The following is a 13,013-nucleotide window of genomic DNA, read 5'->3' as shown; positions in this document are numbered from 1 at the left end:
TTCAAATCGGACCATCCATCGGAGAGTCCTACCATGGTTTTAAATTTCGACCAAAATCCGAAATTTCGGGTTTCAGTGGAGACCGAAACCGAAATTGCACATACCCGAAACGTTGTTTTATTTCATGCGAAATTTCGATCGAAATTTCGTTATTTCCGAAATTTCGTGCGAAAATTTAGGGATTTCGACCAACTTTTTAGATTTTTTAATTATTTTATAGTTATCCCGAAATTACGTAACAGACGGAATATTCTTTTTAATACTCCGTCGGATTTCGCTCGAAATTTCGGTTTCGCAGGGGAACGAAACGCATATTGAAACCGAAATTTAAAACCATGGGTCCTACTTACATTGTACACAGTTAAAATTTTAAAAGAAGTTGGAATATTCAGGTCCACCATAAGTGTGTGAATAGCATTTTATTCAAATAAATTAATCATTTATCTATGACTAATCTAAACTTCTAAATAAGTAAAATAATGCTTGTAAACAATAAAACTAACAAAATTGCATACAAGAATATAATGCAACCAGGAAAATTAAAGATAAAATCACAGGGGAATCAAATTATTTGATATTATGTTGTCATTTAAACTGCACATTCACTAAAACAACTAACTAAAAATAAGATTAAATTGAAAGAAATACGGGCACAGAAAAGAAACACCTAATTTCCACAAATCATGAAAAAAAATCATATGTTTTTCCTAAACAACTGTCAGTAGAAGCAATTAAACATCTCTGTTTCTGTGAAAAGATATGGGATGAAATATCATTACAAGGAAAGAAGTTGGGTATGTGAAAATGCAACTTTTTTGAAGGTTCAAGAAAACCAATATTTGAAGAAAACCAAAAGAAAAACTCGTGGGTTTATGGAAAACAACACTGAACAGAAATACACAAATAAAATACAAAGAAGTGTGTGCTAATTTAGAGAGATGTCACTATAAATTGAAGGTCCCTCTGAGTGAAACTAGAACAGCAGTGGTTCAAATTACTGTTTTCATTTGTAATCAAATAATGAAAAAACAAGAAATTGTGCAAAAGTTTTTCCTTTCCAAACATTTTTTGCAATCAAAACTGGGCCTAAATGGCAATTTAAAAAAAAATGGGGCCTAAATGGATCAGAATGTGAACTCCAAACAATTTCTGCAATCCAAGAAAAACCAGTAACTTGAAACAATCCAGAAGACAAATAGAACTTTGAAAAACCAGAAGCGATTTCTGCAATCCAAACAAAATCAGTGACTTGAAACAATCCAAAAGACAGATATAACTTTGAAAAACTAGAAGCGATTTCTGCAATCCAAACAAAACCAAAAAAGATGTGTGAGTTGGTGTAAAACCAAACAGACCAAGCCTATTCAATCTAGAGGAAACAAATATGATTTAATCGATCCTGTGTTCGTGAATGTGAAACTTACACGGGTTTAGTTTTACATGAATTTCGAAAGTGAATCCCAAAATGTGAAACTTATATGGGTTTAGTTTTACGGAAATACCCATCACATGATGTATACTATCAAAGAAGGTTTTAAATTTCGGCTTCGGAATGCGTTTTGGTCCTCACCAAAGCCGAAATTTCGAATTTTAGGGTGAAATTAGACGAAATCCAATAAATGGCTATTTTTTCTTCAACTTATTTCCATCGAAATTTCAGAAATTTCAGTAATTTCGGCTGAAATTTTGGAATAATATTAAATAATTATCAAAAATCAGATTTTTGGATGAAATCCCTTAAATTTCAGACCGAAATTTCAGGAAAACGAAATCTCGACTTTACCCAATTTCGATTTCGTCATCCACGATTTCGGTCGAAATTTAAAACCTTGCTATCACATACATTTTGAGGGTATATTTGTAAAACAACTTCGAATTGTGAATGTCTAACGGATTTTCTTTGAATGTCTTGATCCGATCCGAAACATGTCCTTGGATCCTTGCCTACTTTGGATTTGAAGGATCCAACTGACCGTCTGGGGCCATTAACACGCCTAGGACTTAGTATATGTCGACGGCATTATCAGTATAGGGCATAATAGTGTGACATTCAGAGACTCTAAAAGATAGTAGAAACATTTGGTATGATGGATTTGGGACATCTCTGTCGAACATTTGATATAAAGGATTTGGGACATCTCTGTTAGTTCCTAAGAGTAGAAGTTGAGAAATCCAAGATAGATACTTGGATCTCTCAACTTACAGTGAAAAGGAAGGCTAAAAGTCAAAGGTCTTCGATCTCTCAACTCTTATTGAGGCATGGTAGGAGCTCTTCGATATCTTACCCTTGTCATGCCAGGCATCATGATAAACCAAGTTTTCAATTATTTACATGATGCTATGTATTAGCACTTACATGATCCTGTGTACTCTAAGGTATCTAAGAGGGTTTGTGATCATAGATTGTTCTATAGAGATTCTTAAGACAAGGGGACAAAGTGTGTGGTTGGGCTGGGATCATCATGGTTTTAAATTCCATCCAAACCGACACGAAACGACCGAAATGTTTCTATTTCCATCTCCACCGAAACGAAACTGAAACTGAAATACATGCCAAAACCAAAATCGTAAGTGCATTAGTGATATGCCATATCGATATGCATTACATATTTTATTTATATAAATTACAAGTGAAATGCTGTGTGTGTAATATGTATACACATTTATGTGGATTACATGTGACTGAAATGTGGTCTATACTGAATTATCAAACATGTGCGACATACATGTCACTAGATGTTCGATGTTATTAAACCATTGTGGATGACTGTCTTACTTATATGATGGTTTTTAAGTATATATTTGTCCTTATTCTAGCATTTCCTGAAATTTCATGTTATAATTCTATCATTTGCATATGTTTCCAACTGAAACCGAAACATTTATATTTCCGTGGTGACCGAAACTGAAACCGAAATTTATGACCTCGGGATTATTACACACGCAGACATAGGACTCACAGGATATTGCATAGTGATGAATAATTGTGTGATCTCTTTGAGCAGAAAGAAACAGAAGACAATGGCCAGGTCAAGTGCAGAAGCTAAGTATAGAGACATGGTTGTGACTCCAACTGAACTTACAAGGCTAAGACACCTCAACTTCATTTAAGGTCAGATGCTCATATTGTATTGTGACAGCCAAAGCACCGTCAAGCTATCACATAATCCTATTTTTATGTCAGGACCAAGCATGTTAAGATTGACTACCACTTCATTTGTGAAAAGGATGAAAACAAATAAATCTATTCACTGTATGCTACAAGTCAGGAACAAATTGCAGATGTCCTCACCAAAGGATTCACAGCTGACTATCACCATTATCTTGTGAACAGGCTTTACATGACCCGAGGAACATAATAGCTTGAATAAAGGGGGTGGTATTTGAAGTGGTTGAATTTTAGTATTATGGGCATTGTTGTCATTCTAACTAACCCCCCTAGAAGTGACTTGTAACTTGACTTTTGATATGATGAATCAATTGAGATTTGACTCCTTAGGGAATCACTCGTATCCCCTTCTTATCTTCATTGATTCATCAAATTAACCATATTGATAGGATAACATGCCAAAGTCGTGACATTAGGTGTTACCCTCATAACACTGTTGGGTAATCACTACTGAGAGGAGACGAGTCACATATGGGATTGACCTCTAGCATGATAACAGGGACATGGATTTATCATGTACCTCTAGGTAAGTAGTGCACTACTAGCACATGTGAAATGAAACACATATTACAATGCAGCAAGAGATCTACGAGCATAGCATCACCAAACAAGGACTAATGTCAGATATTCCGCACCACCCAAGTAATCATCAATTGATCACATTCTTGATGTCCCTATCCACTGCAAATAGACTAATTATACTTGGTAACACAAGCACTAGGTCAACATCGCAAGTGGATTACTAACATTCAAGGTGATCTCATGCGGAAAATGATTGACCTTAAAACTTCCAACAGGATTCGTGGCTATGACGAATGTATGCTCTTTGAAAGTTAGGCTATTGGGAATAAGAAAGCAAGTTATAGTGATGGCTTTTTTTCAATAATTCATTCAGTCATTTAATAAATCAGAATCACATTGCTTATGGTTACAAATACATACATAGAAAGCTTTGTGGACCATACCAATGCCATTGAGAAGAAGGTATAATAAGAATAACAGTAACTGCATTTTTCCTAAAATAGATACTCATATACATAAAAAATCACAAGTGTTAACTTGGTAAATTGTATCCGGGTTTACACAACTAGTAATATTAAAATCTGACCATATTGATAGCCACAAGCAGAAACATTGTACAAAAGCATTAATTACCATCTGCCTAGCATAGTTTGTGACTGCCAGACAATAAACCATGCTACAATACGAAGAAATTAGATTTTATCAATTCTATAAGATGGGAAGTCAGAAATACCAGGAGCAGGAGCTGGTGGCTTAAACCAGGTTAAATTAAGAAGTCTGTAGTCACCAACTAATGAAGAGTCAAGATGAACCTCATGCTTAGCAAGGGACGAATTCATTCTGTACACCTCACTGCGAGGAAAACTGATCCCTGTATGCGGAGCAATATCCATAGTAATATTCAACCCCGATACACCAACCACATAAAAGTTGGTGATCTCAAACTGGGTAACTAGCAAACCAAGCTGAGAAGCTAATTCTTCTGGAAATTTAGAACTCCAATTTGAACCAAGTGTAACGTTGAAAAGGAGAAGCTCAAGCTGTATAGGATACACACAATGGCAAACTCGACTACCTTGTCTCAGCACCATGCCTGGCTCACAACAGTCTGCCCACATAAAGAAACAGATGCAAATAATTACAGCTGAGGAAAACTACGAAAAAAAAATAGTAAGAAAAAATGGTCTCAAAGCCTCGTGTCCAAATAAGTTAGGATGATATCTGAGCATCCACTCCCTTGGTACTCTTGACACGATACCTTACAAAAGGCACAATTTTTAGCAAAACTTTTAAGCTCATTCAATAAAGTTAGGAGAGACAGGGAGCGAGGGAGGGAGAGAGAGAACTTACCAGGGACGGTAGGAGCCAATGGTGGTCGGGCTAAACCGGGAGGAGTCGCAGCAGGTTCCACTGAGTGGGGAGGGACAAGGGCAGAACTTGGACCAGGAGTTTGGGTTCTCTGCATTGACGGGTTCGATAACCTTGGGGAATGTGGAGAGGGATGGCCAGAGGTCGTTAACGAGCCATAGTTCGGAGGATGGGCCGGTCCTAGCCTGGGCGAAGGCGCATTAATTAAAGGAACATGCTTCCTATGTGCTCTACCAACCAGTGGAAGAATCACTGGCAGGGGATGAATCATACTAGCGGGCGTGATTCCAGAATGAGCATCACTCCATCCCCCAGCCGGACCCAAAGCTGGAGCGACTGAAGGCACTGACTTATAGTGTGATAATTTAGCCTCAACAATAAACACCACATAATATAACACCAGCAATAACCTTTGGATTGGGACCTTCCCCAATACGCCTGAAAATTCAGAATTTTGGACAAAATTCAATATCTAGAAACATAAGAAATCAGGTTTTAGTAACATCAACAACAACAAAAAATCATAGGTTTCTGTAATTTAAGTAAATTGTAGACAATAATACAGTGTGAGATCTAAAAAGCGGAGTAAATATAAAAATTCCAAAACTATCATTATCAATGGTTGGGATTCAAATCAGAAACCCTAAAATATGAAACATAGAAGAGAAAAATAAAATAAAAAATCTGAAACCCTATCTAAATCAGCTCAACAAATCCAGCAGATTCAGCATATGGATTGAAAGTAACAAACATATGTTCTGCATTTCCCAAACTCAGCTCAGAAACACTCCAATACAACCAAAATCAAAATCAAAACCCAAAAAAACAGAAAAAGTACTTAAAATTACATACAATAAAACCACTAATGGAGCTCGAAAAATACCTAGACCTTCAGAAATCAACATTGCCGACGCTTTAATACTCGAAAATTTCAGATCTGATGTAGTTCTAACGAGTTCTTCAAAAAAGCCAAAAACAGCAGGGGAAAAAAGAAGAAGAAAAGCAAAATAAATTCAATATATGAGGCTAAAAAAAGTAGCCATGAGTGAGTGCGAATAGAAGAACCGAAACGGAGTTCGGAACAGCTGTTTCGGAGATCCGAAATTCCCAAATCGGCGAAAAATCGGACTTTTACAGTCCATTTAGGGCGTTTTCCAAATGAAAAAAAATGGCTCGATTTTTCGAGGTTTTGATTTGCCCTATTTTTCCGTTTTAATCTCAATAGGTTTGGTTCGGACCCGTGTCGGTCGGGAAAATGAAGAAAGCTAAATCGGAAGCTCAGATTTGATGTCTCTAATGTACGATTGCCTATAATAAATTCTCACCCCTTGTAGGATAATTCGCTCCCCCGGATAACGAGGGTATGTGACTATGTGGCAGACTTTGGACGCGAATTATCCTACAGTGGGTCTGAATTTATCATTGTCCGCTTGTATTTCTCTGTCTAACGTACGCGTCTGACGGAAAAGTATCATCTAACGGTAAAAACGGATCCCCCATCATCGTTACTGTGTCTGTGAACCGGATGAAAAGAGTATAACGTTATGTAGGGGAATGATTCTATGAGATGCTCTTACTATCAGGAGTTTATGAGACGCACGATTGCTGCCATGTCAGCATCATCATTTGTAATTTTTTTTTTTTTCCTGTGGGCCTTCGACTTAGTCTCATAAAGTGAAAATCACTCCTTATTCTAAGACTCTGATGCTTGTCTCACAGTAAGACTTCTTATAATAACATTCCTCTATGGCTTTTATGGAAAATTGTAAATGAGAATTAAATACGTTTTAGTATGGCTTAAATATTAATTGAGAAATTTATCATCTACACTCACTCTTTTATATGACTCCCAATCAGATGGTGAGATGAGTAAATAGAGCAATGATAGACACAAGGGAGCCTTTGCATAAAGAGCCGCAAAAGGGCTCCTCATGGGATCCAAGTCATTTTCAGTTATAATTTAAAATGGGAAATGATATCTGCGCCAAGGTGTTTCGATAAACAAGCGCTCCACTTGTTTGTCGTATAGTATTTAAATGGTTTAAAGAGCTTTTTGAGAACCGTAATATTTTCTGAAATCTCTTAAAATACTACACGACAAACAAGTGGAGCGCTTGTTTATCGAAACACCTTGGAGCAGATATCATTTTCTTTTAAAATTGGTTGAAAAAGTAAAATCAGTTAAATTTGATGACGTGGATCCAATGAAGAGCCCTTTTTTGGCTCTTTATGCAAGGGCTCCCTTGTATCTATCATTCCTCAAATAGATATTAACAAAATTGTGAGTTTTATGGTACCAAAAATGTAATATTCTCCGTTCTTCATTCCGCACCAAGACATTTTACATGAAAATATGAGTTAAACATGGTAATTTCGTTCATGATAATTACACTGAGCTTAAAATAATAACAAAAAGAAGAAAATTGTAATTTAAAAAAAGGAAATAAATATAGGGTACTACCATGTTTTGATAGTTGCACTAACTCATCTTGCCTTTTATTATTTAAACAGTTGCCAGTTGTTATTATAGTTCCCAGAAAGCTCTCACCTGCCAATTGGAAAAGAAAAGACAAGCTGGGTTTGTGCAATTATTAAAACATGGTAGTGCCGATATCATTAGCTTAAATATAATCTTCGTAACAAAAACCTTTTTCTTTCCTTTCTTTCTTTTTGGCGCGCGAGGAGGAGGGGGGCGAGGAGTGGCAAGATCACATATGATCGACAATGACACATGGCAAACTAGAAAAAGAACCATCGCCCAGTCAGCATCATACACTTGGAACATGACATGATCCATCTGCTATGACAATGACAAAATACTTTTGAAACCGTCAATTGATATCGACACATAAGAAGATCCATGGAAACCATTCGGAGCTATCAAATTAGCATTTGTAAACACCTTCTACTTCCCCTAATTCTTCCAATTGAATATTGTATTTCTCCACTTTCCTCTGAAATTTGTTATTAATTTTGAATAAGATCATTTTAATTCCTTTTCATTTACAAAAAAGGCTATGATATTATTTGTAAATAATCATATAAAAACCATTTCCACCTAAGATTATTTTAATTCTATTCATCTGCAAAAAAATGGTTACAGTATTATTTATAAATGATCATATCAAAACCATGGGATTTGCTATGCAATTTCACGGAAAGCCATTTCCCCGCACACTTTTGCGGGAGAGAACGACCACCGCAGGTGAACCAAATGAATAATACAAAATCTGCTAAAAAGGGAGCCTGTGAGGTTGGTCTCTCCTGCCCACGTGAGACTCGAAACGGCTTTTTCTGTGAAATTGCCTAGCAAATCCCGCAAAACCCATCTCCATATATAAGATTAGGGATTTGCAAGGGACCATCGCAGGAGGCATTTCACATATGGTCTGCCGCATGTCAGACCAGCCACAGAGGCTCACTTTTCAGCAGATTTTGTCATCATTCATGAGGTGGCTGGTCTGACATGCGATAGACTACATGCGAAATGCCTTCTGCGATGCTCCCTAGCAAATCCCATAAGAATACATGCAAAAAACTTTTAGACATAGTCAAATAAGTGAAGATTGTAATCAAAATGGTAATATGGGAGCAAAGTTTCTATATTTATAATCATAGTTTTGTTTCATAGCATAGTATTAAATTAAATCATTTTTCAATCAATAAATAATGTTCGTGTCATCACATAATCACATGTTTGGTATTTTATTTTATTTTGTCCTAGACATTGAGTTTTTGTTTAATGACAGTCCTTATTGCCACAATGGGTGTGTCATGTGTGCGCCCCAAAAGCTTCCAATGCCAAGAATCCAAGAAATGATCACTCGAACCAAACCCATTCAATTTTTAATAGTGGGTTGACATTCAGTTTATTATAATATCCCTCCAAATTAACCATAATGATACCCTTTACCTCTAAATCTCCTCGGAAAAAAATTCCATCGGAAATGTTTTTCTTGGAATCCAAACATAGCCTTAGGGACTGTTTGATTACTTAACATATTTTTATTAGAATTTTTTTCATGGAAAATGAATTTTACGAATATTTTACGAAAAAAACTTTCATGGCAGCCAAACATGTCCTTAGTAATTACATTCTTTATGGATTTTTTTTCCAAAATCTTAATATATCCTTCTTTTCAAAGAAGATTGCAAAGGGGCTATTCTCCTTGGGAATTACAAGGCAGGGTTTATGTTACCCCTCTGTAGGCTTGCTATCCTCCATTATGCCGAAAAGAGCCCAAATGGGTAGGGTATGCTATACAAATAGGGAATCACAGTCGTTAATTCAAGATAAAATTATCCAGACAGGGTAGCCAATCCTAGGAACAACTTATCCCACGATTTATATCGCTTTGGCGTTGTTCTCCTAGAATAGCAAGTTGTGGTTTATTTTATCCTTGGATAGGCTTGCTATCCTCCATTCGCGTTGAGGACAGTTGAATGTGTAGCCCATACAATACAACCACGGTAGCAATCCCAAAGACATATTCATGATAAATTTATCCAAGTAGGGTAGCTAATTCCAGGAACAACTCATCCAAAGATTTCTATCACATTTGGAGATCAACCCAATGCGGAATGGACTTAAACCCTGTTTTGGTATGTCCATTGTTCATACAGGTTTGAGTCTATGTTGCAAAGTGGTAGGATTTGCCTTCGATATATATGGGAAGTGATGTATCCACCCCACTTTTTTATTTGGGACAGCCACCTCTTGGGTATCTATGACTGCAGAGGTACTGATTTACTTCACATGGGAAGGACTCAACAGGCCTGATTGTTGCGTACCTAGTAAGAACTCATGCCTTAGATGGATTTGGGCTAGACAGTTAAGGCCTCGTTGGATGCTTTTAAGGATTATTTGCATATAATCTTATGCGCAAATGGTTTTGAAGTTAAATATGATTATATACAAATAGGAGAATTTATATGATGGGTGGCCGTGAAAACACGTGAAGTCTCAAAAAGTAGGTACATCCCACTTTTTGAGATGATCCAAACCGTTCATCTGTTTGGGCACAACGTAGATAGGTTGTGCCCCAAAAATCATTTCCATTGGATGATCCTAACCCTCCGATCTGAACTGATCTGAATATGGAGATTTTCAAAAACCATTTATGGTATCTTCTACAGATCGGAGGGTTAGGATCATCCTATGGAAATGATTTTTGGGGCAACCCCTATCTACGTTGTGCCCAAACAGATGAACGGTTTGGATCATCAATAAAAAGTGGGCCGTACCTGTTTTCCAAGACTTCACGTGTTTTCACGGCCACCCATCATATAAATTCTCTACAAATAGTGACTATAAGAGTCTTGGAATATAAAAAGGTAACGAATTTAAAATAAAATATTATTTGTGAATGTGCTTGTTTTATTTGCAAATAAGGACCGATTTTGGTGGCATCCAAAGAGGCCCAAGGCCCATAATCTTGTTAGGCTAGGATGCGTCTCACTTCCTAGGTCCCTTCTCAAGCACGTAGTCTTGGGCGGTATCTTTAAGGCCTGAATTATCTCACTTTGGCTGCTACATTATTGTTGAGAACCACATTTTATCGCCCACAGCCAGTTTTACTTGCAGAATAAGGAGCGAGGAAGCCCGATTGATCTTAGGGGTGCAACTCGGGTTGATTTCTTAGAATTTGGGTTGAGCTTTTACCTTAAAATTAGGTCGGGCTCAGGTTGATTCCTATTCATTTTTTTAGCAAAAGCTCAACCTGACCCAACCCAAGTTGTACAATTTGAACTGCCTTCACATGCTTTCCTTCAATCACCAGGCAAGTGGGCCATTCAGACACCCGGAGCCACATTAGCACCAAATTTCGATGGGCCCACACACAAATCTCAACGTAGGTTCAATGGGCCCACACACAAATCTCAAGATTGAAAAGAATCCATGAAGGACCACTAAAATTATGGAAACTTGCCCACATCAATGGGCCCACCCACCTTAACATCATCTGATGGCGCTTCTGAATGAAATGATTGACCACAAGTTGCATCTAATTGAGCCAATTGATGATATCAAGCTCTGATCGATCAGAAATCATCATCAAGGGCTCCAAATATCCAAAAATTGCATATTAATCATGAATTCGACATCACTATTGTACTTAAAATGATGCAGTTGCCCTACCAGACCTACAAATATATCAAATCCGAGCACCTAGTCACAAGTAAGCATGTATTCAAAATGAAATCCCCAGCAATTGACATTAGTTTAAGAAGATATGATGGTTTGGATTGATAGCGATCATCGAATAGACTAATTGAATCCCGGAGCCAAAAATCATGTTTTTGAACGACGGTTCGGTCTCGGTTCGGTTTGACCCCCAAACCGAAACCGAACCGAACATGCTTACCTCCGAACTGAAACCGAAATCGAAACTGAACCGAACCGAAACCGAAACACTCCAAACTGAACCGAACAGATGAAAATGGGCACATTTATCATTTTCCTATGAAAAAGGGCGCATTTATTATTGTCCAACCAAACCGAACGGAACCAATCATCGGTTTGGTTTTACCGAACCGAAATTTGAATCGGTTTGGTTTAACCAAACCCGAAACCGAATTTTTGGTTCGGTTTCGGTTCGGCTCGGTCGATTTTGCCACCCTTAGGCAATATGTTGTGGGGTTGAACCTAGTCAGCAAAAATCCCAAATCTCAAAATTGGCCTCTCGTTCCAAAAATTATCAAAAGTACCCTTAAAAGGCCCCTTTTTTACAGAATATACTTGTTCTTTTAAAAAAAATTCTTGCAATCCAAATCAGCCTTTCTCTACTACCGCTTCCCACCCACGATAAAAAAAACACTAGATTTCCTCCTCCAACAAAACTAGAGGTTTTTTTCAACCAACCTATTACAAAAAAATCCCAGTTTCTTTTGAGCCTCAAATACCTTCAATGTATCTTAAGCTACGCTGTTCCGGTGTTAAAAATCTCAAATCCCATACATGCCTTAATAACAGTGAGATTTTATATGATGCGCCGCTGTATAAACCTGTAATTTTCAAAAAGCATGGTACGACCCAATCCATAGGATGATCCAAACCGTCCATTTGTTGGGCCATAAATAGGTTATACCCCAAAATTCATTTCCATATGATGATCCTAACCCTCTATCTATCAAGGAACTGCACATTATGATAACCTCTATAGATGGGACGTTGAGGATCTTCCTATGGAAATGATTTTTATGGTACAACATATTTACCTTGTGGCCCAGCAAATGGACGGTTTGGATCATCTAGAGTTGGCCGTACTTTACTTTTTTTTTAAAACGGCTTGGCCACACATCATATAATTTCTCAAATAACATCCAATCTCCAATTCCTATTTTATAAACCCTAAAGTCTGAACAGAATGGTAGAAAAATGAGTAAATTACCGCCGTACATAAAAAAGGATCCTTAGCCCGTTTTTTTGGTGTTTCCACTAACTGATAAAGAGGTGGGGCCGGGGCATTAATTTGAGACAGTAAGCGTACAAGGGAGGGGCCGAGAGGGGCAATAATTTAGGTGGTATTAAATACTTATGGTAAAAAAACGTCATGGAAAGTAATAATGAAAAAAATTTCGGATTTCGGGTAGGGCTGCAACTTGGGTCGGGTTGAGGTCAACCAGACCCGATAACCCATTTTTCCAACCCGATTTCCAACCCAACGAGGTTCAGTCCTACCCGACCAGAGGAACCCTTTTTTCCACCCCAAACTCAACCCGGATTGGGAAAAGTCAACCCGAACCTGAACTCAACCGGACCTTTTTTCGAGTTGAACGTGACCCGAGCTGCATATTTGCGGGGTCTCGGGCTGGTTGGGTTTCAGATTGAAAAACCCCGACAATTCTGGGGTTGGATTTGAGTTAAAGTTTAAAGACCGGACCCAAGCTAGATATTTATGTTTTTAGGAGTTGTGGACCATTTACATTTGCAGATAGGATTGTTAATCAGTGC

The 13,013-nt window shown here is 37.6% G+C and overlaps 1 protein-coding gene across 1 annotated transcript; it reads right to left on the bottom strand.

Moving 5' to 3' along the window:
• Window positions 1-4,383: 4,383 nt before the first annotated feature.
• Window positions 4,384-6,333, bottom strand: LOC143852274 (uncharacterized). Its single transcript, XM_077361679.1, has 3 exons — window positions 5,943-6,333; window positions 5,042-5,497; window positions 4,384-4,799 (listed from the first exon to the last, which is right to left on the bottom strand). The coding sequence occupies exons 1-3, from the start codon at window positions 5,962-5,964 to the stop codon at window positions 4,384-4,386; spliced, it is 894 nt and encodes a 297-aa protein (XP_077217794.1). The 5' UTR covers window positions 5,965-6,333.
• Window positions 6,334-13,013: the final 6,680 nt, after the last annotated feature.

This window comes from Tasmannia lanceolata, unplaced genomic scaffold (assembly GCF_043159265.1).
Source record: "Tasmannia lanceolata isolate RefF3 unplaced genomic scaffold, GAP_Taslan_0.1 ptg000019l, whole genome shotgun sequence".
Lineage (NCBI taxonomy): Eukaryota > Viridiplantae > Streptophyta > Magnoliopsida > Canellales > Winteraceae > Tasmannia > Tasmannia lanceolata.
Note: the sequence above shows the minus strand (reverse complement) of the source record. Positions and strands in the feature narration are given on the sequence as shown.